This window comes from Chrysemys picta, chromosome 9 (genome assembly GCF_011386835.1).
Source record: "Chrysemys picta bellii isolate R12L10 chromosome 9, ASM1138683v2, whole genome shotgun sequence".
Lineage (NCBI taxonomy): Eukaryota > Metazoa > Chordata > Testudines > Emydidae > Chrysemys > Chrysemys picta.
Genome location: NC_088799.1, coordinates 7,514,739 through 7,537,443, shown reverse-complemented (window position 1 = coordinate 7,537,443; position 22,705 = coordinate 7,514,739). Strand labels below are relative to the sequence as shown.

Here is a 22,705-nt window from a genome sequence, read left to right as displayed (position 1 = left end):
ACATACTTATCTCCACCTGCCAGCCTCGTTGTCAGTTGGTGCAATGAAATCAAACTATTGAACATTTGCGAGGAAAGGAGTGATCAGAGCTGTCCCAGCTCAGACCCTGCCCTCGTGGGAGAGGAACAAAGAGATGGAGCAAGTGCATCCTAAACACAGAGTGAGACACTGCTCAGGTTCTCTCCTTCCCTCAATCTATCCAGGGTCCTAGAGCATGCTCAGCTCAGATCCCACGGTCAAAGTTGGTGTAGTTTAGATCGATTCCCTCCCCCTACACTTCCTTAAACAGATTTTTATACCAAGCTAGACCAGGGACAGGACAGAGCTCCTATATCCCGAATCCCCCTCATTACCTGGCTCTTGATGCCTTGCTGCGTGATGAAGGTTTTCAGAGCCCCTGTCTCAGAGTTCTGAGGATAGCCAAAGTCCAGGATTTCTACAGAAGGGTAAAGAAGAATCAGCTCAATGAACCCACAAGACAGGCGAGCTCCAGGGTGTAAGTCACTTCCAACACACGCAGCCCCCAGCACTAAACATTCCTAGAGGGAGAGAGGACTGGCGCATGGCTGCCCGCCCCCCCGCCACAGAACCTGGAGCCTCTGAAGCAGGGCAGACATGACCAGCCCAAGACTCGCACCAGAATGCTCCTCTGCAGCAGAGACACAGCCCTGCTGGGCTAACTGCCGTGACTGTATGGGGGAAATCGTACTTTCAAGCCAGTTTGGGGGCAAGGGAGAGTTTGTTCATCTGAAAGTGGGGCGCTCACTAGCTCTCACGGGGCTGTACTTCAGGGTCTAAATACCAGCAAGACAAGACAGACATCCAAGGGACACTGAAGAGGGTCTATCCACAGACATCCAAGGGACAGTGAAGAGGGTCTATCCAACAGCAGAATAATCTATCTTTGCAGCATTTTCTTTAGGTTTTGATTTTCGCATGAAGATGTAATAAAAATCAAAACCTAAAAAAATAACAGCAGAGTAGTGACACCGCAGTGCGAGCCAGCAGGGGAGAGAAACAGCCGTTAGCTACAGAGAAAGAAGTGCACTTGGCCCCTCCATGGGAGGGGGGGCCACCTACACAAAATCCAGCGGGGACGGCAAACCTGTAATGTGAATAGAACATGACACTGCACATGCAGGAACTGTTACCACTCTGCTAGGAGAGGGCAGGCTTTGAGCACCAAAGGCAGAGCCTGCCATGTAAGAGAAATGGCAATAAATTACAGCTCTCTAGCTTCTCCTCCACCCCCATCAAGAGGGACCTGCAGAAAGTTTATCAAGCACTAACTGTGACCTTTGGGCAGGCAACTGAATGCTAGTACACCCACACGTGTTTCATTCTTTTGATTTCAAGTCTGGAGGAAGATGGAGCTAGTTTTAGGAAACAGCTGACACTGGCTATCAAGAGAGTCAAGGCATTAGAAATAATTCTCTTTGTATTAGTGTTAGGCAAGAGGAGGACCCAGAATCAGCCCAAGTGCAGGTCTTTCGCCTCCACGGACCCAAGCAGGTGTTTTTGTTTTTTTAAATACACTGAGCATCAAAAAAGTTTCAATGAGCATCCAAAGAGGTACCTGTAATAGCCAGATAGAAGAGAGAGTGCAGTTCAGAGCTGCTTCCAATGGCGTATTATTGCACTCTCTCCCCAGTGAGAGGAGAGGGCTGAGGTGTTAGCTCCCCGGACTTGCTCTAACACCAAGTAAGGAACAGGGCAAACAGCCCACATGGCATGGCCACCAGCTCTTGATTAGATTCAATGATGGTTGCTGAAGCAGTGATTTGCTTCACTTTCTCTACGTTATGCCATCCTCATCACCATGATAGCACAGGTAATCTCACTACTGAAACGAGGAGCAGCTAACAAGTGTAAGTGTTTGAGAAGGGGGGAAGCTCCATCGTCCTACACTTGAGAGCACTGGGAGGCAGAATGCAATGGAACATTAAAGCAGAGCTAGAAGCGGTATGGCCCTGCCCCATACAAACTACACAAAGATACTCTGAGAGCCAACACTGGGATGGCGGTAAGCTATGTCTGACTAGATACTGGGAACTAACTAGGTGTCTCAAGTAGGGGTCACAAGGGAAACTCCTCACCATCCAGCAGCTCATAGATCAGCACAAAGTTGTTCTTGATGTTCTCCTCACTGATCTTCCCGAAGTAGGCAGTCATCACGTCGCACATCTTGTAGAGGAATTCGAAGACCATGGCAGCATTGACATTCTGCTTGGTGACTGCAGCCAGCCAGATGTTGGAACGCTTGACATGGAAGAAACTGGTGCGGGCAATGTTGGTGACAGGTGAACGCACCTGCTGCCGTGCGTGGATGACATTGACACGGAAGGCGTCCACTGCATTCCGCCTAGAGGATTGTCACAAGAGGCGGAAAAACAGAATTAAACTCCATATGCACCCTGCAGGTTTGGCTACAGTTTCTGACCAGCTGCCTAAGGTCTACATTTGTTAGACTACAGCTATGTGCACCTGGCCCTTATCAGGAAGGGTGTTTGGGACATTCTAGCTAATGGAGTCTAACGGAGTTAAGAGATGGTAAATCCTGGAATATACTATGTGAAGGGGACAAGGAAAGAACCTACTGGACCTCTAAGAAGCTTTGGATTAAGGCTCAATGTCAATTCCCATCTGCCTCCAGATGGAAATTTCTCAACTGGCCTAACAAGAGGCTTCCTCTCAGTTCACCTTGCTAGTGCTCCCTCATTGACTAGCACGGTCAGAGGCCAAAAGGCATGGCAGGCTGTGGCCTAGTTAGAGAGAAACCCAATTCTGACTAAATACACAACAGCCTGGTACTTCCTATTCTCCACCCCTTAAAGCTTCACAGCAGCCTGGCTTCTACACCTGCTGCCCCCCACAACTTGCTTGATGTTTAGGTTGACTGCAACCCCTTCTGCATGGAAGGAACTGCTGTCATATCACATGCCATCGTGAAAATCCATCAAATCCTACTAGATTCACTTGCCTGATATATGGAGGCAGGCGGTGTCAGGAATGGGATTGTTCCCAGATCTGCTTCATCTCTGAACACAGCAAGCATTAATGAGGAAGCTCAAACCAGTAGGTGAAGTGTAGAATTTAGAGCCTATTTTACTTGTTTCCAGTTTACACTGCTACTCCTTATTATGGTATATTCAACTATAGAACAGCAGAGTGGTTTGACTGGTGGTTTTTAGAATTCCAATGGTGCAACATGCTAATGGAAATGCACTAGTGTATTTGCATTGTGCAAGCTTCCCCTATGTAGCTCTGCCATTTCCCTTAATGGCAACATGATGCACTACCATTCTGGTCATCTGCCTTAAAACCCACTACACAGTTGACAATTTATGTGCACTAGACCAAGTCCTTACTGTACAAGTGTCTTTACTTTTGAGAGATGTGGAATTTAAACCTAGAACTAAACTCCAGAGGCTGGCTCTTCAACCTTCTGCATTATGTAGCAGGAAGGTTTTGGAATCCTGATCACTGCATAGTTACCAGACTGTACTCCCATAATTAAGTTGGAAGTCCGTTAAGACTAGGAATCCAGGGAATAAGTCAGGAGGCTTTTTACACTCTTTTCTTGATGCAAGCCTGAGAACTACAGTCTGTACACCAAGGAATGAGCTAGGAGCCATACAATAGTCCTTCAATACCTCTGCTCTGGGACTGACCCTATGATATAGAACAGGGTTTCTCAAACTGGTCTGCGGACCCCGGTGGTCCATGAGGATACTCCAGGGGATCTGAGAGTCATGTCCAGAGCCACTGGCCCTGCTGATTAACTCCTCCTCCAAGTGCCTCCTGCATGCTGCGGAACAGCTGTTCAGCAGCATGCAGGAGGCACTGGGAGGGAGGGAGGGAGAAGGAGGAAAGAGGTGGGGAAGAGGAGGGGCAGGGGTGGAGCGGGGGCAGGGCCTGGAGCTGAGCAGGTAGTTTGGGGGTCCATGAAAAAAAATGTAAGTCAAAATGTGGGTCCTCAGGTTGCTAAAGTTTGAGAACCGCTAATATAGAAGATAGATATTGAACTGCCTACTGCAATTCTGATGCCTTTGCAATTTGGTAATCAAGATACTGGGTATAGTTAATATTAGTGAGTTGGATAGTAAATACCCATCCTCAAAATGGACTAAGTTCCAGCCCCTTCAATCCTTGTCACTTACACTATGTTGTCAAGTATTACTAGCTAAGAACCTCGAAGAATACTAGTTTAGTTTCGGTCTTCAAGATGCAGACAGGCTGATAAGAATTACTTCTCATCCTGAAGAGTTTAAGTTCCTCAGTAATACTGAAGCGTTACCCAATAAACCCTGCAATGAACGATAATGCTCCAAGATTGGGCTAAATCCTTCCCCACTAACTAATTCTAGCCCCAAGCGTCATGGACTGGTCCAAGACAGAGAGGAAGCCTCAAATGAATGAAACCTTTTAGCACACCAATTCCCCACTTCGTAGGGCCAGTCATGGCCTGCCACGCATCTCTTACCTATTGCTACAGCAGCCAATGAGATGGGATGGACAGAAATGGCGCCAGCGAAGAAAGGAGGAGTGACAGCAACAAGAGAAAGGGTTAGAAACACACACAAGGCACAATGAATTCAAAGAGATAAGGAGAGACCAACAGCACCCCCTCCCCATTTCCAGGCACAAGCGGCGGCGAAGGAGGTACTTCATGGAAAGTCACAAGCTGTGACAGCAGTGAAGCCATTGCAGACAGAAACTTAACATGCAGTGGTCACTCAGCAGTTGTCTGTGCCAACAGATTTCTGTGCTGTTTAGTGGCAGCTCTAATTGGGTGTTTAGTCAGAGCCATACCCAAGTCGCTATCAGCATTACCCAATTCGCACTCTTATGAGCAGTTTATTACAAATAAAATGGCAGACACCAAGAATGAAGAAGCCTCAAAGTGTCAGACTGCATCTAAAGGAGAAGCCTGCTTAGAGTTTAGATTTCCCCTACAGCAGATATCAGGAGTGATACTACTGATCTGACTGAGACACCATTCTCTCCTAAAAGGCTATTGTTTTGGCTGAAGCATCTTAGGCTTGGTCCAACCACAGGGAATTATAGAAAGTCCCAGGCACAATCCGAGCATGAAAGAGAGATGGCACTTCCAGAAGATTCAGATGCTGCACTGTGTCATCAGCTTGGCACAACTACGAACAAGTGTGATAACCACAAAGCACAAGAGCAATATTAATGGAGTCTGGTTTGAACCAAATGCTCAAGAATTAGAGAATACATGCAATTTGCCATTTAATAGCACATTCCTACCAGGTGTCTATATGGAGATCACATGTTTAAACGCAGGTAGGATTACTTCAGGAGTTAACCATACAAATAAAAACAGTGCTTGAAGGTTACAGTGAACCCTTCCGTGGTATCCTGAATTAAATGCACTGTGCTTTTGTTTTGATATGGAGTTTAAGAAAGGTAACGACTATTTATGCATGCATCTAGTTACAGTGCATTGGCAGATGCACTACATGCATTTATTTCAAGCCATTCTTTTAGAGAGAAGTTGCAAGCAAACAAATCTCAAATTTGATTGCTATACAGAAGTGCCAGGAAATTCAAAGCAATGGTTACTTAACTGCCATTCTGCTCACTGGACACTAAAGTTACCATACGCAGTTTAAGATTCTCCATAAGCACAAGGGGAAAGGGTTCTAGGTACTGTAGACCCATGGCTTTGAGTTTCTCTCCCAGTGTGTAGGTTTCAAGTTTCCATAGAGTTTGGCAGGAGTGAAGGGCCAAACAAGAGCCAAGGAGTCAGAAGCCCTAATTTCTCAGAGTTCACATAAGGCATAAGCAGCAGCACAAGTCTTCCCAATCCCATCCCCATCTAGTCCCAATCCTCTCCCTCCAAAGACAGACATCCTGTCAGTGGGTCTCAGCTCTGGCACCGAAAGACGAACAAGCAGGGAATGAGCTATCTACCAACAAGGGCGTCAGCAGTGAGTTTGTGGCATGCATACCTCCCCTCTATGCACAAGAGTGCATGACACTCATGTTGACTTTTGCATTTACATCACTGTTCAGCTAAGATAGTTTGGAAACAAGAGCCCACAGGCTCCAGGAGAGTCACAATATAGCCATTTAGGATACCAAATTGATCCAGCAATGCTTTAGCAACAAGATTGGAGCATTTCATACCCAGACTCCACTTAGGACACTGGACAACAGTATTTTTTATTTCCTTTGGAATACTTAGAAGCTGGATAGTATTCCATTCTCTTCTGCCCTTTAAACACATCATTAGAGACAGGCCAGCAACAGCTTAAAGCAGACATGGCTTTGCTATTTCCTGGTTTGGACATCAGCATTAAGCTCTCCTTACTCACTACACAGTACATCAGAAATAACACTAATTTAATTGCTCACTTCCATCACAAGTTTTTAGAACGCACAGGACACTCCCTACCAAGTTACAACTATTTATAAAAATAGCATACGTGAGCCATTAGCCAACTCTGTACCAGGTTCCAGACACTGACAGAAGAAATCCCCAATAATTCTTTGGGCACTTTAAAAGCTAGGTGAAGTTCCTGCTGAAAGATTAATTGATCTTTACCAGTTTTAGAAGTTACAAGATAAGTGAAACTGAAGCAGTTTTGCAGAGCTGCAAATTGTGAGAAACCCTTCACTCAGGAAGCCTTTCACCAAAGTTTATACCAGGGGTTGGAAAAACCTTTCAGAAGTGGTGTGCTGAGTCTTCATTTATTCACTCTAATTTAAGGTTTTGCGTGCCAGTAATACATTAACATTTTTAGAAGGTCTCTTTCTGTACATCTAAAATATATAACTAAACTATTGTTGTCTGTAAAGTAAATAAGGTTTTTAAAATGTTTAAGAAGCTTCATTTAAAATTAAATTAAAATGCAGAGCCCCCTGGACCGGTGGCCAGGACCCAGGCAGTGTGAGTGCCATTGAAAAAGTCAGCTTGCGTGCCACCTTTGGCACACATGCCATAGGTTGCCTACCCCTGGTTTATACTGTACCCTTGGAAGGAGGTGCTGAAGGCAAAAGTACCCACCTCAATCAGCCACATTAGCAGCTTGAGCATATGTACAGGCCCAGGCTTGGCCAACCCACTTTACTACAACTGCTTGGCACTGAGGAGATTATAATTTTATAGACATACTTTTCTAGTTCCTTCCAGGCAAGAAATTTAACATGGGCCTCAATTCCCTTATTTGTAAGAGGAGCAAAGTTACTGAAAGCAAAATCCAGACACAGTATTGTGATCTCCACAGCCGAGTAGAGGTAGGAGTTCTCCTTCAGTCAAAGGAGGTTAAATGGGCCCAGACTGGCTAGTCAACTTGCTTAGCAAGGCAGAGATCACATTTCTCAACCCAGGGGTCACTATGAATGCGTCAAAGGGTCACGCAGAGAGCTGCAGAGTGAGTCCACGCCGTGCTTACCCTGCAGTGGCAGCTCTGGTCCCACAGGGCTGGCTAGGCGCCACTCCTTGTTCCAAGAGTTGCATGGGGTGCTGCTCAGGTTTGGCCCAGCTGCCCCTCCATCATGAGTTAAGAGCCAAATACGAGTAAGTGGCGCTGCAACCCCAAATACCAGATCACAATGCCACTCACCAGCACGGCTCAACCAGCACAGGGATGCCAGGCAAACCTGAGCAGTGCTAACCCCAGAGATTGCAATGCCCAGAGTGGGGACAGGAGCTACTTCTAGAATACGCACAGTGTACTTATTTAGCATGCATTTCATTTATTTTATATATATATTTTGTATATCATGGGTAACAAATACTTAAGCCAGATTTTTTTGTTGTTGTTGTTGCACTAAAGCTATTTACTAGGTCGTGACAGGCCATCACGGTTTACAAATGGGTCCTGAGTCCAAAGAGGTTGCGAACTGCTGAATGAGGTACAGGACTGGGAGCAAAGGCCAAGGCTCCAGTACTGCCACCTGTTCTGCCAGCAGCTTTTTCCAGTCACAAGGGTGACTTTTCATGCAAAAAAGATCACATGCCTAACTGCATATTAGGTTCTGAAAGACTGACATGCTGGGGGTGCAAAACAAAGGGAACTGCAAGTTATATTTCACCCAGCTACGGCCTTATGCAAGCCAGTGTTTCAATGAATGCTATTCAGATAAAGCTAGGGTGACCAGATGTCCCAATTTTATAGGGACAGTCCCGATTTTTGGGTCTCTCTTATATAGGCTCCTATTACCCCCCACCCCCATCCCGATTTTTCACACTTGCTGTCTGGTCACCCTAGATAAACCATCCTTAAGTGGTGTCATTTTTAGAGACATTAGAATAAACTTTTAGCTCTACAAGGCTGCAGAATTCATACCCTTAACTGAATTCTTATGAGACTTTACATGTTGATATTTGCAGGAAAGGAGAGAATTGCATACTTGTTTCTCCACTACACATTCTGCATTAGTGTAGGTGTGTGTGTCAATACCCAGCAGATATCTCAAAATCTTCAGAGGGCTGCTTATTTTTGGGTGTTAGAATATTCTGAAACATTTATGCAGATGCATTGTCTCCCTGGCCATCACATGAGCAAGAGGGAGAGAAGCTATTACAAGCTCTCCCATTTAGCACTTGGGAGTATTAAAAGGTAGCCTATAAAGCAAAAATTGGGTTCTGCGCCCTTTCATTACGCATAAAAGAAGAAAAGCCTGAAAGATTCTCCTTTCTAAAGGACAAATTCATGTTTTGCATACCCTGGGAAAGGCAACTAGAGAATTAGTTAAGTTAGAACATACAAGAATGAAAGATGAGCAATTGAAGGTAAGGGACTGTTTAGAACCTGTTCCCCCCGCTTAACAGCTGACTCCAATACATAATGCACACTTGGGACAAGAATGTGTATTAGACATTTGCTATTCAGCATAAAATAAGTACATCCCAAGTGATACATAGAGTCATCCTCTAGAAAACTCAGGAGATATCAAGTTTTATATATATTGATATTTTGAAGTTTAAAAAAACAATCAAGAAAACTTACAGGCTGTCATACATCATAAGCAGCAGAGTGAGGCCAAACCCAGTTTAATTTTAAATTCTTCACAGACCTCAGAAGTCTTAACACCAGGTATTAGTAAGAAAACTACTCAAGACAGTCTAAGGAGGACAGAAGACTGAAGCTTGAAGAGCTTACCTCCTGCCTAGCTCTGGCCAACATCACCTTCACTATTAGCTTCTACACAAGTTGCACTTTCTGCAGAGAAAGCTGGCTCACGGGTCACTTAATCTGCTCATTGTAGTTTTTCAGCCAGTCAGGGAAGAGAGTCAGCAGGGGACATACGACTACATTGTGTGGAATTTTCAACACTGTCAAGTGATGCTCTGTGGGATAGCTGCCCAGAGTGCACCACTCCGAATACTGCTGCAAGTGCCGCAAGAGTGAACACGCTATTGCGCAGGCAGCTGCCAGTGTGAATACACAACAGTGGTTTCCCTTCAGCGCTCTGAGCGGCGCTGTAACTGCCGGCAAAGAAACTCTGCCAGTGCAGACATTCCCTAAAAAGTCTGACAGACCAAGGATGCATTTTAAACTTATCAGTTAAATAAGCTTCCTTGTATTGTTGTGTTAAATAGCTACTTCCCCTTCCACCTTTCCATGAACATGGTCAATCACCACCACTCTATTCCAGTCCAGGGATAAAAGCTAAACTTTATTATGAGGCAAACAAGTCCACTACACAACCCAGCTCCAAAATGAGGCATTCTTCAGTCTGCAGCAGCCTAAATAAAGGTCCCTGGGAAGCGAAGATCTGCTCTGAAAAGAGACTGAGAATATCAGTGGGGTTCCACATCAAGGTGGACTCTGCTTATTGCACAATCACGCTTCCTTCTCTCATCTGAAAGTTCTGGGTTCTTCTGCACCACCAGTAGTAGAGATTCTACAGGCCCAGTTAGACCTTCAAAAACACCTGGGCAGTTCTACTGCCTTCAGAAGATTTGAACAGTCATCATTGATTTGATTATGTGATTCCAATCTGTTGATACTGGACATTAGAGGCAAGAGTTTCACTATATAAAAAGGTGCCTTGCACAATCATTTTTTTAGGAAAATGCCGCACTTGAGAGTTGGATTGCTAACTCTATTGGCATGCTTCTGTCTGGTTTCCATATCCGGAGGCACTAGCAGACACATTATTTCTGTTGAGCACTGCTAGATCTTTGGATCCTTGACTTGATAAATATAGAGGTCAAAGACCGAGCATCAGGGAAGCACCAGCTGACAGATGTGCCAGGTAAAGCAAGTTTCAAATCTATTCTAGGGGTTGCCTAAATTCAACTGGTGTTGTCTTTATGATAACCAGTGGATATCACAGGCTTGATCCAAGCTGTAAGAATGAATTGCATGCTGAGCCCTGTAGACCAGTGGTTCTCAATCTTACCCAACTTATGTACCCCTTTCAGCTTTTGTCTTGTGTACCCCAGGTTTCACCTAAAACTATTAGCTTACAAAATCAGACATAAAAATACAAAAAAGCGTCACAGCACAGTTACTGAAAAATTGCTTCCTTTCTTATTTTGTCTGCATGAAATTTTAGTCTGTACTGACTTCGCTAGTGCTTTTTATGTAACCTGTTATAAAACTAGGCAAATATCTAGAGGAGTTGATGTACCACTGGAATACCTCTGCATACCCCCAGGGGAACGTGTATCCCTGGTTGAGAACCACTGCTGTAGACTACCTCTTTTATACAAGTCAGATGTAATCTTCAGGCTCCTGGGACATGGGCAAACTTTGCCCAACGGCTTTGCGGCGATATCCAAGTATGGAAACGTACCCTCTATTTCTCCCCATGCTTGCGGGGAAGACTAGCACGTGTGCCCTAGGCCTGGTATGTGGTATACACTCAAATGCCATTTTACCACTCCTGCTTTAACTGCAAATCTACCAGCTTTGCTGGAAGTATCAAGTTAGGAAGTATCTCCTTACAGAGGTTCTTAGCAAGAGAAGCCCAGCCTTACTAGCAGGGTATACTTTATCGTCACCTGAAGGACACCAATATTCAGAAACAGATCTAGAGTATGTCCAAAAATCCTGCTTGTTAAGTTAATGTAGTTAAGAACTAGTCTCACATGCATGCACAGCTAATGCAGAGGAAGCAGCTCTGGAATGTTGTCTTCCCAGTGAGTGGGACTAGAGTGCAGAGACCAAGGATGCAGAGGCTTTAAGCTGGAGCCAAGTTACTTACCCAATGTCATCACGGTAGACTCGAGAGATTAGAACCTCTCCTTTGTGATTATAAATGAACAAGCCTCCGATCATGATGGAACCTTAGTCTTCTCTTTCCATATTGCATAAGACCTGAGAAGACAGAGGGAGCATTAGGCTTTTTGTATGGCAATAAGTGGTGTAACTTTACAGTATTAGAGACTTTTCACAGCACTAAATTCTATCAGCTGGGAGATGAGCACAAATGACTCATGTATGTAGTCAGTCACTGTAAAAGGTGAGAGTTCTGACAGGTTTGTATTAAGGTATTAAAATCCCTACATGAAGTTACAGGCTTGAATATATGGGATACTAGATCACCATAAAGATTCTGCCAATTAGAGCCAAGTGGAAACTTTACACAAGCTCTGATGTGGCTTCTCAGTCAGTTTACCAGGTTATGAACCAAGTCCCAGTTATTCAGGAAAGCGAACACTGATCTGTCACTCTGATTTAGTTGGGAATTGGTCCTGTTCTGAGCAGGGGGTTGGACTAGATGACCTCCTGAGGTCCCTTCCAACCCTGATAGTCTATGATTCTAGGAAACAAGCTTTGTGGCTCAGTCACTCTGGACCTGTGCATATGCCCTTGCTGGCAGCTTATTGCCGTGGCACTATCTTGAACTGCTGTTCTACAAAGGTCAAAAAAGGGTATTGGTCCAGGATTCTTACATCCTGAGATCTAAAAAGTTTGAGGTGGTTTAAAAAAAAAAAAAAAAAAAAAGTATCTTATCTAGGAACTCCAAGACTACTTTACTTACTCATGATTTTCACCCCAAGCAGACCCTTTTCCTGATCCTCAATGCAGTGATAGCCAACAGTAGAGTTTATTCATTCTGAAGTTTACCTATGGGTGCACATTTTGTAACCTGAGTAAGCTAAAGTCTAAGAGATGAACTTCCTAGTTAAGGTATTAATGGCACAGAATGACCTGTACTGTTAAAGCTCCTTGCTGCTGACATGATACTACTTGGTATTGCATGAAATTTTGGTAAAGCTGAGGATTTTGCCTCTTACAATCACATTGTGCTTGGAGCTCTAGGTGTAGCAATTGCATAAACTGACAGGTTTCAGAGTGGTAGCTGTGTTAGTTTATATCAGAAAAAAGAACCAAGTGGGTTTTAGCCCATGAAAACACTTATGCCCAAATAAATTTGTTAGTCTAAGGTGCCACAAGTACTCATTCTTTTTGCATAAACTGAGGATATTCGAGCTATTTAGCTTGAGTTGACAATTGAAGCTGCTCTTTTTAAATAAGAAAGTCTGTTGCCCAAGGGTTTCAAAGGAACCTTAGAAGTATGACCACCAAGTGTCAGGCAGCAGTATCTGCCCATTTTCAGAAACAGCCACAGCCTGAAACAATAACTCAGACCTGATCTACACTTAAATTAGAACAATCTAGCCATGTCATTCAGGGCTGTGAAACATTGTGCCCTGAGCTCTGTAATTAGGTCAACCTAACTGTAGGTGTGGCTAGGTCAATAGAAGAATTCTGTAGACCTAGCTACCACCTCAGAGAGAGATTAACTATCAACGAAAAAATCCCTTCCGTTGATGTACGAAGTGTCTACACTACAGAGGCACAGCTGCAGCAGGGTAGCAGTGCTGAGGTAGTGTAGACATGTGTAGACCTGAGAAGAATATATTGCAGCATTTGTCTCAACTAAGGGCTTGGCTACACTTGCAAGTTAGAGCGCATTAAAACAGCCCCGGGTGCCCTAGCTCACTACCCGTCCACACTGGCAAGGCACGTAAAGCGCTCTGACTCCAGGGCTAGAGCGCTCCTGGTACTCCACCTCAACGAGAAGATTAACACTTGGTGCGCACTGGCTGAAACACCCAGGTGTCAGTGTGAAAGAGGTGTTGCATTACTGCGCTCTGATCAGCCTCCGGAAATGTCCCATAATCCCCTTAAATCAAATAGCCACTCTTGTCATTGTTTTGGAATCACTGCAGGCATGCAGATATGCCCTTTGAAAGCTCTGTTTCTGACAGACAGCATGCTTATCTGCTCCCAGACAAAGCAACCATTACTGTGGAATGCTGTATGTGAGAGAAAGAGGCGGGGGCGGTGTGGGGGGTGTCGGTCTGTTGCTGTCTGAACTTACGAGACAGCACGCTGACATGTTCTCAGCCCCCCAAAACCCACTCTCGCCCCCCACATACACACAACACACTCCCTGTTACACTCAACCCCACCCCCCTCATTTGAAAAGCATGTTGCAGCCACTTGCATGCTGGGATAGCTACCACAATGCACTGCTCTCTTTGGCCATTGCAAGAGCTGCTAATGTGGCCACGCCAATGCACTTGCAGCTGTCAGTGTGGACAGATTGCAGTGCTTTCCCTACTGTGCTCTATGAAGGCTCGTTTAACTCTCAGCGCTCTACACCTGTAAGTGTAGCCATGCCCTAAGTATAAGGGAATAATGTTTATTCTGAAGTCTGATGAAACCTTGACTGACTAGCTAATTTACTGCTGATCAATTTAGCCAGAGCAAGCTAGTTATAAGGCATAGCAGAGTTGTAAATGGCTGATCAGGGTTGCTGGAATGAAGAGGAGTGCCACACCCCCACCTTTTCAAATTTAGAGTGATTTCTGCACCTTCTTAAAGGGAGAGTTAGAAATATACCCCCCCTCCCCCCAAATACTAATTCATAGATTTCGAGGCCAGAAGAGACCACTGTGATCATCTGGTTTGACTTCCTGTGCAACAAGCCATAACATTTCCCACCAAAAAATTCTTGAAGCATCTCTTAAAAAATAAAATAAAATCCAGTCTTGTTTTAAAAATTGCATTGATGGAGAATCCACCACGATCCTTGTAAGTTGTTCCAGTGATTAATTACTCTGTTAAAAATTTACACCTTAGAGTCTAAATTTGCCTAGCATTGATTTCCAGCCACTGGATTGCGTTGTATCTTTGCCTGCTAGACTGAAGAGCCTATTAAATATTTGTTCCCCATGTAAGTACGTGACTGATCAAGTCACCCCTTAACCTTCTTTGTTAAGATAAATAGATTCAAGGAGCTCTATCACTAGATATCATGTTTTCTAATCCTTGAATTATTCTTATGGCTCTTCTCAGACACCTCTCCAATTTATCAACAATCTTCTTGAATTCTTGACACCAGAATTGAATATTGGACACAATATTCCAGCAGCAGTTGCACCAATACCAAATACTGAGGTAAAAATCTACTCCTACTTGAGATTCCCCTGTTTATGCAACCAAGAATTGCATTAACCCTTTTTAAAAAAAAACAGGAGTACTTGTGGCACCTTAGAGACTAACAAATTTATTAGAGCATAAGCTTTCGTGGACTACAGCCCACTTCTTCGGATGCAGAAGTGGGCTGTAGTCCACGAAAGCTTATGCTCTAATAAATTTGTTAGTCTCTAAGGTGCCACAAGTACTCCTGTTCTTTTTGCGGATACAGACTAACACGGCTGTTACTCTGAAACCTGTCATTAACCCTTTTGGCCACAATGCTGCACTGTAGCTCATGGTTAGCTGTTTATCCACCACAACAAAGTTTTTTTTACCCCCAGTCACTGTTTCCCAGGATAGAGTTCCCCATCCTGTAAGTATGGCCTACATTCTTCGTTCCTAAACATTTACATTTAGCCTATTAAAATAGATTGCTTGCTTGCACACCGTTTGCCAAGTGATCCAGATCACTGTGTATTAGTGACTGGTCCTCTGTTATTTGCCGCTTCTTTAGTTGGTGTCATCTGGGACCTTTATCAGTGATATTTTTGTGTTTTCTTCCAGTCATTGGTTAAAACATTAAATAGCACAAGACCAAAAACCAATCCCCAAAGGGCCTCTAACAAACCAAAAAAAAAAAAAAAAAAAACCACCCACTCGATTCCCTGTTCAGTTATATTTTGAGATCGATCACCCATCTTTTAAGACATTTAATCTGTCATGTTAATTTTATATTATTCTAGAGTTTTGTTTTTAAATCAAAATGTTGTGTGGTACCAAGTCAAAACACCTTATAGAATTCCAAGTATTACATCACACTATTAGTTTTATCAACCAAACCTGCAATTTCATCAAAAAAGATGAAGTTATTGCAGCAAGATCTGTTTTCTATAAACCTATACTGATTGGCTTTAATTCTTGAACCAAGATCAACAACCTCCTATATGCCACAAACAAAAAACAACTCCTAAACAGTCAAAGGTGCCAAGAGTCCCAACCTCCTGAACTGCCAGAGTGTGCCCACTGTAACTGCATCCCAGAACAGTCACATGTCAAATCAATGTACTACTTACTGATTTTTTTAAAAGCTGAAGTCAGCACAGGAATTTAGCTTAATACCACTGACACTAAGGCTAGGTCTACACTACCCGCCTGAATCAGCGGGTAGAAATCGACCTCTCGGGGATCGATTTATCGCGTCCCATCGGGACGTGACAATCGACGCTCTTACTCCACCAGGGGAGGTGGGAGTAAGCGCCGTCGACAGGAAGCCGCAGAAGTTGATTTTGCCGCCGTCCTCACAGCGGGGTAAGTCGGCTGCGATACGTCGAATTCAGCTACGCTATTCACGTAGCTGAATTTGCGTATCTTAAATCGACTCCCCCCTGTAGTGTAGATGTACCCTAAGGGTATGGCTTCACTACCAATGTTAAAGTGCCGCCGCAGCAGCTCTTCAACTTGGCTGTGTAGTCATGGCACCAGCGCTAGGAGAGAGCTCCCCCAGCAGTGTAAAAAAGCCCACCCCCAAAAGGAGAGTAGCTCCCAGCGCAGCTGTGCCCCTAGCGCTGGGTGCACTGTCTTCACTGGCACTTTACAGCACTGAAACTTGCACTGCTCAGGGGGGTGTTTTTCACACCACTGAGCGAGAAAGTTGCAGCGCTGTAAAGTGCCAGTGTAGACAAGGCCTTAGACTGCTATGCTGACTTGATTAGCATGGGAGCTTGTACTGCAGAATGTGTCACCAGTGCATAATTTAGCTTTAATGTGCTACAAAGGACCTGGGGCCTTGACTACACCCTGTCATTGTTACAGAGATTCTAATGTGTTAATGACAAATGCAGGGCAGCACCAAGTATGGCGACACTTTTAGGGCAAGTCTTCACTGGCAATGTTAAAGCGCTGCCACTTGCGTAGTCGTGGCACAGCACTGGGAGAGAGCTCTCCCAGCGCTCTTAAAAAAAAAGAAAAACCACCACCCCAAACTTGCAGCGCTCAGGGGGGTGTTTTTTCACACCCCGAGTGAGCAAGTTTCAGCACTGTAAAGTGCTAGTGTAGACAAGCCCTTAGACACCCTCCCAGTAGAGATACTCATATCCTTCCACTTCAGCAGAATGCAGGGCACATGCTTGCCTGTCGCTACAGACAAGTGCTGGGCCCAGTATAACAATATCTAGTATTTCTAGAGAGGAATAAAGAGTTCCATTGTATTCATTGAGTTTCAAAGCATTTATTATTTTATTGGAGTTTGGTCCTCTTGCCTCAGGTCTCTCTCATTTCAGGCAGAGTCCATAGATAAGGGAAATGTCACTCTGAACTGACTTGTTAATGGTTTACTGCAGAAAAGCCCACTGCCATACAGCGCTAGAGATACTGCATTATGTTGTGCTGTTTTTACAAGGAATGTTCTGTCTTCCTATGTCTGTACAAAACCTAACATGCATTGAGTGCTATAATAGTACCTGTTGACTCTGTACACTGAATAGGTATAGAAATCCAATGACCCATACCTATGACTCTTTAATCACATTAGTAATAAATAAAAATAAATAAATTAATGGAGATATCCTATCTCCTAAAACTGGAAGGGACCTTGAAAGGTCATTGAGTCCAGCCCCCTGCCTTCACTAGCAGGACCAAGTACTGATTTTGCCCCAGATCCCTAAGTGGCCCCCTCAAGGATGGAACTCACAACCCTGGGTTTAGCAGGCCAATGCTCAAACCACTGGGCTATCCCTCCCCAACCTCATCCCAATTCAAACCTAATGAAGTGTCCTAAAGTGCAAAAAACAACATTACTAAAGCTTCATAGGAAACTATGAGCATAAGAAGGACCATTGATCTAACCCAGCATGGCCAATCTAGTCCAATACCCTGTCTTCCAACAGTGGCCAATGTCAGACGCTTCAAAGGGAAAGAACAGAGCAGGGCAGTTATCGAGTGATCCATCCAGTCATACAGTCCCACCATCTGGCAGTAAGAGTCTCAGGGACACCCAAAGAATGGGATTGCATCCTGACCATTTTGAACTAATAGCCGTTGATGGACCTATCATTCATGAACTTTAGTTCTTTTTTGAACCCTGTTATAGTTCTGGCTTTCACAACATCCCCTGGCAATGAGTTCCACAGGTTGACTTTGCATTGTGTGAAGTAGTACTTCCTTTTACTTGTATTAAACTGGTCTATCAATGTCATTGGTTCTTGTGTTACATGAAAGAATAAATAATCCTTCCTTATTCACTTTCTCCATACCATTCATGATTTTAGAGACCTTTATCATGTCCCTCCCCTTAGTCATCTCTTTTCCAAGTTGAACAGTCCCAGGTTTTTTCATCTATCATATGGAAGCTGTTCCATACCCCTAATCATTTTGTTGCCCTTCTCGGTACCTTTTCCAATTCTAATATATTTTTTGAGATGGGGCAACCAAGACTGCACACAGTATTTGAGTTGTGGGTGTACCACAGATTTATAATGTGGCATTATGATATTTACTGTCTTATTATCTATCCCTTCCCTAATGGTTCCTAACACCATTAGCTTTTTTGACAGCTGCTGTAGATTGAGTGGATATTTTCAGAGAACTATCTGCAATGAGTCCAAGATCTCTATCTTCATTTTGGAAGGATACTTGGGATTATTTCCCCCCCCAATGTGCATTACTTTGCATTTATCAACACGGAATTTCATTTGCCATTTTGTTACCCAGTTTTGTGAGATCCCTTTGTAACTCTTCACACACTGCTTTCGACTTAATATCTTGAGTGATTTAGTATCATCTGCAAATTTTGCCACTTCACTGTTTACCTCTTCTTCCAGATCATTCATTTTTATATATTATATATATACATATATATACACATATTATATACACACACACACACACACACAGAGAACAGCACTGGTCCCAGTACAGATCCCTGAGGGTTCCAGCTATTTACTTCTCTCCATTGTGAAAATTGACCATTTATTCCTACTGTTTCTAGTCTTTTAACCGGTTATGAGACAACCTTCCCTCTTATTCCACAACTGCTTCAAGTCATGGCATCTTGGATACCACTAAGCCAAGACCGGATTAACACTAGCCAATACAGATACTATACCAGCAAAATTTATATTGGAGAGGAATGCAACTTTCTATACTGCCAAAACCCCTTGTGTATCGAGGCAGTTCTCCTGGAGTAAAGTGCGCTGGCTGGCATAGCTTATTTTATCGAAAACAGGTATAAAGATATTATACTGGCAAAAGCGCTTTTGCCGCTATAAGCTGCATCCATGAGTAAACTCTTTCTAGACTAGGTGAGGTTTAAGACTACCACTGGAAACCCAACTGCTGATTACAAATGTCATCTATCTGCTTTTACCCACTACATTTACCTCTAACAGAAAGAGCTACTCTACAGCACCTCACACGCAACTACATGCTTCTCCCTCACCACACACCAGAAACAAGGCAATCTAAGATCCCAGACAGATTTGATGCCATCAGGAAAACTAAGGGTGGTGTAGAACTGCACTTCTGTATTGTAAGTACAGTACCTACAAAGCCAAACCCACGTACTGCAGAATTCTAGTACCTACACTAAAGACACAATAAGTTAAAGATGTCTAGCTGCAAGCCATGGCCTTCTTCATCCTTATCAAAGCCTCCACTTTGCACTCGAGGTACAATAGTGCACAGAATGGAAGTTCAGCAAGACAGTTTGGTAACTTTGGCAACCCTAGACTCTACTCTGCACTTGCTGGTGAGACTTCAAGTTTCTAAACTATTTGTTCTTTGAGAAAAGTGATCAAAGGTTTTTCCCCTCTACAAAACAGCCAAGATCAGCTATTTGCCAGTGAATCCTCGTGTGTGCTTAATGGCTTCATAGCCACTAAGAGGTTACCAGACGGAGGACAGCTTTTATCTGTAACAGACAGCTGCTTTAACACAGATCCAGTTTCTGCAATGCAATTGTTTGCCCTCTTCATTCAATTAGCTCCTTCAAGTCGCTCCTTCAAGTCATAGTATCTATTCTAACAGCTGCTCTTGTGGCTTAGTCCAGAGAGTAGTACTGCAGAGGTGACAGCAGACAGGACCTTCCCAAGCAGTCACAAGAAGGTCAATATGCAAATATTTCACAGTTTTACACTGTTAACCAATGGCCACATGCTGGTCTTCCCACCCATCCCAAATAAGTAAAGGACAGCAAGAGGCAACAAACTGAAGGAGATAATGAACTAGGATCATAGGCGTGAACACGGGATGTGCCCAGGCACACCCTAATGCAGGGGTGGGCAAATGGCTCCACTCCCCAGCATAGCAGGCTGCGGGGTCCCCGTTCCCAGGCCGGAGTGCCGGGCCAAGCGCAGCAAGCCGCCGGCCCCTCCCCTGCCTCCCCCTCTTCCCTAGGGGCATGCCATTGTGCGTACAGCGCTCTGGGGGCCGGGGCTGCATACTCCCACAGGGCAACGTTTGGCTCCGCAGTGAGGCAGACATGCTCCCCCATCCCCTGGAGCTGTGCCGCTGCGCGCAGCGCTCTACGGGCCGGGGCTCTGCGCTCCCGCGGGACAGCGTTTGGCTCCGCGGGGAGGCTAGGAGCCTCATCTCATGGTAAGGGGTCCAGGGCCAGGGGGATTGGATAAGGGGTGGGGGGCAGTCAGGGGACAGGGTGGGTTTGATAGGGGGTGGGATCCCGGGTGGTGGTGATTAGGGGTGGGGGGAGGTTGGGTGGGGCATGGGAGTCCTGATGTCTGTCAGGGTGGGAGATGGATGGGGTCAGGGCAGGCAGGGGACAGGGAGCAAGGAGGGTCCTGGGGGGGCACTTAGTGGGGGGGTCCTCTGGAGGAGGTGTTCAGGGGACAAGGAGCTGGGGGCGTTGGATGAGTCAGGAGTTCGGGGGGGGCTGTCAGGAGGCAGGGGTGTGGAGAGGGGCTGGGGGAGGCAGGGAGCAGGGGGGTTGTATGGGTCAGGAGTTCTGGGGGTCCTGTCAGGGGGTGGGGAGCAGTTGAATAGGCGTGGGAGTCCCAGGGGGTCTGTCTGGAAGTGGGGGTGTGGATAAGGGTTGGGGCAGTCAGGGGACAGGTAGGATCCTAGGGGTGCAGTCAGGGGACAAGGAGCAGGGAGGCTTAGGTAGGGGGTAGAGTCCTGGGGGGCAGTTAGGATCAGGGGGCGGGAAGCAGGAGGGAGTGGATGGGGGCAGGGCTAGGGCAGGGGCGGGGCTCCCTGGGTGCACACCCTAATGAAATGGGCTGCGCACGCCTACGAACTAGATGTATGCGATGTTCCTAGAACACACCAAGAAAAGAAGCTGAGCTACTCTGTCCCCTGCTTACCACAAGGAGATCAGAAACAGAGGGGTCTAGAGATGACAAGATTTCCATGGAGAGAGATTTTAAAAAAAATCAATCCATAAGTGGAAGAACGTACAAGATAGCAAATGGTACTGAGTCATGTATTATCTATGCTCAAAGCAATATTCAAATTCAAAAAGCTAACACATTTAGAAAAAGGAAACATTTACTCAATGCAGTTTTAGCCTGGGGAACTAACTGCTACATGGTCGTATGCAGGAGAAAAGTTGGGCAGGTTTTTAGAAGGATTAGGCATTCTTATGGGGCAAATGACTGACATTATGACTAGGAATAAAATATAACACATCATGCTTAATGGCATTAGCTATTAAGAAATTTTCCCTGTGGACATGTATATAAAAATAGCTTTTCTACTCTGTCACTTGATGCTTCAGGGGATGCAAGTAACCCCAAAGATTATTGGACTGAGTGGGTTAGTCTGATCTGGTATGGAAGTTACTTGTTTTTAAACCCAAGCTTTTATAAGCTAGCAGGGTTCAGATAGTGATACAGTGATAATACTTAGTACATTACATATTTAAGGTGTGTACAAACAAGCTTCAACTGCCAAGCAGCAAGGTGGTATGATCTTAAAACAGGATGAGTGACTCAGGGCCACATTAAGTCAAAAAAAGCCAGGATGCTTATACTATTCCTGTGCTATGTCCAGTAGCTCATGACCTCTTTAACTTGGATATTAACAGAATATCTATTCTGCCCATTACTGTCTCAATGGGCAACTACAGTGCCATCAGTAGGCCACATGAAGCACATTTTGAAATATAGCCTTTGGAAGTCACAGTATCCACAGGCCTGATATCTTTAGCAAGGTAACAGCACCCTGCCTACTGGGATGTAGAGCCTATAAACTATACCATTCAGAAAATTTAACCTTGTCAAGTAGCCTTGGGATACCTCTGCATTAGCACTGCTAGATAACCATGGTCAAGTTATGATGTTTATCTACATTGTTATTCATAAAAGCAGCAGAGAGTCCTGTGGCACCTTATAGACTAACAGAAGTATAGGAGCATGAGCTTTCGTGGGTGAACACCCACTTCTTTGTATTCACCCATGAAAGCTCATGCTCCTATAAGTCTGTTAGTCTATAAGGTGCCACAGGACTCTCTGCTGCTTTTACAGATCCAGACTAACACGGCTACCCCTTTGATAATTGTTATTCATGATACTTGTGACTCAGGTGCACAGCTCCAGAACACGAAGTCAGAGGTGTCTGGATACACTAGGATAAACCTTCCGCAACATGCTGGCAAGATTAATCCAATTGCTATTAATTTGGCCAGCGCTGCTTGTTATCTTCATGTACTTTTACTGTTACTTAATATGTAATCAAGAGAAGACAAGACAGTGTTGTGTTTTACAGTAGAGACTTTGAATGTATAGCAGACAAAGCAAAGTTTCTCCATAATATTAAAAACACTGATTCAGTGGACTACAAAGACATTCCTAGAGGTCTATATAATATGCACAAAGGTAGATCATGTAAAACAAACAGCTCTCTCCACAGCTCACGTCAGAAGTGTCTCCCCATCCCCCCTTCAAGAAGATTCCTAGAAAGCACATCCCAGCCTTAAAAATAATCTCCCTCTTAGGAATTTAATACGATTTAAGATTATTAGACTATTTTTAAGCTTGCCCAAGGAAACATACTTGTTTTGATGAGCATCAGGACCAGATACAACATAGCTAGGACCCTATCAAATTCATGGTTCACTTTTGTCAGTTTCATGGTGATGGGATTTTAAAAATAACAAATTTCATGATTTCAGATATTTAAACCTGAAATTTCACGGTGTTGTAATTGTAGGGGTCCTGACCCAAAAAGGAGTTGTGGGAGGGTCTCAAGGTTATTGTAGGGGGGTTGTGGTACTGCTATCCTTACTTCTGTGCTGCTGCTGGAGGCGGTGCTGACTTCAGAGCTGGGCGGCCAGAGAG

General features: G+C 44.5%; 1 protein-coding gene across 2 annotated transcripts in view; it reads right to left on the bottom strand.

Moving 5' to 3' along the window:
* Positions 1-22,705, bottom strand: part of AP2M1 (adaptor related protein complex 2 subunit mu 1) — a 45,475-nt gene that overhangs the window by 12,693 nt on the left and 10,077 nt on the right. For both annotated transcript variants that reach the window (XM_005284028.5, XM_065557648.1), the window contains 3 exons: positions 11,188-11,300; positions 2,097-2,362; positions 354-436 (listed from right to left, as the gene is read on the bottom strand). In XM_005284028.5, the coding sequence (XP_005284085.1) occupies positions 354-436; positions 2,097-2,362; positions 11,188-11,261 (423 nt within the window). In that variant the 5' untranslated portion in view covers positions 11,262-11,300. The remainder of the gene's footprint in view (positions 1-353; positions 437-2,096; positions 2,363-11,187; positions 11,301-22,705) is intronic.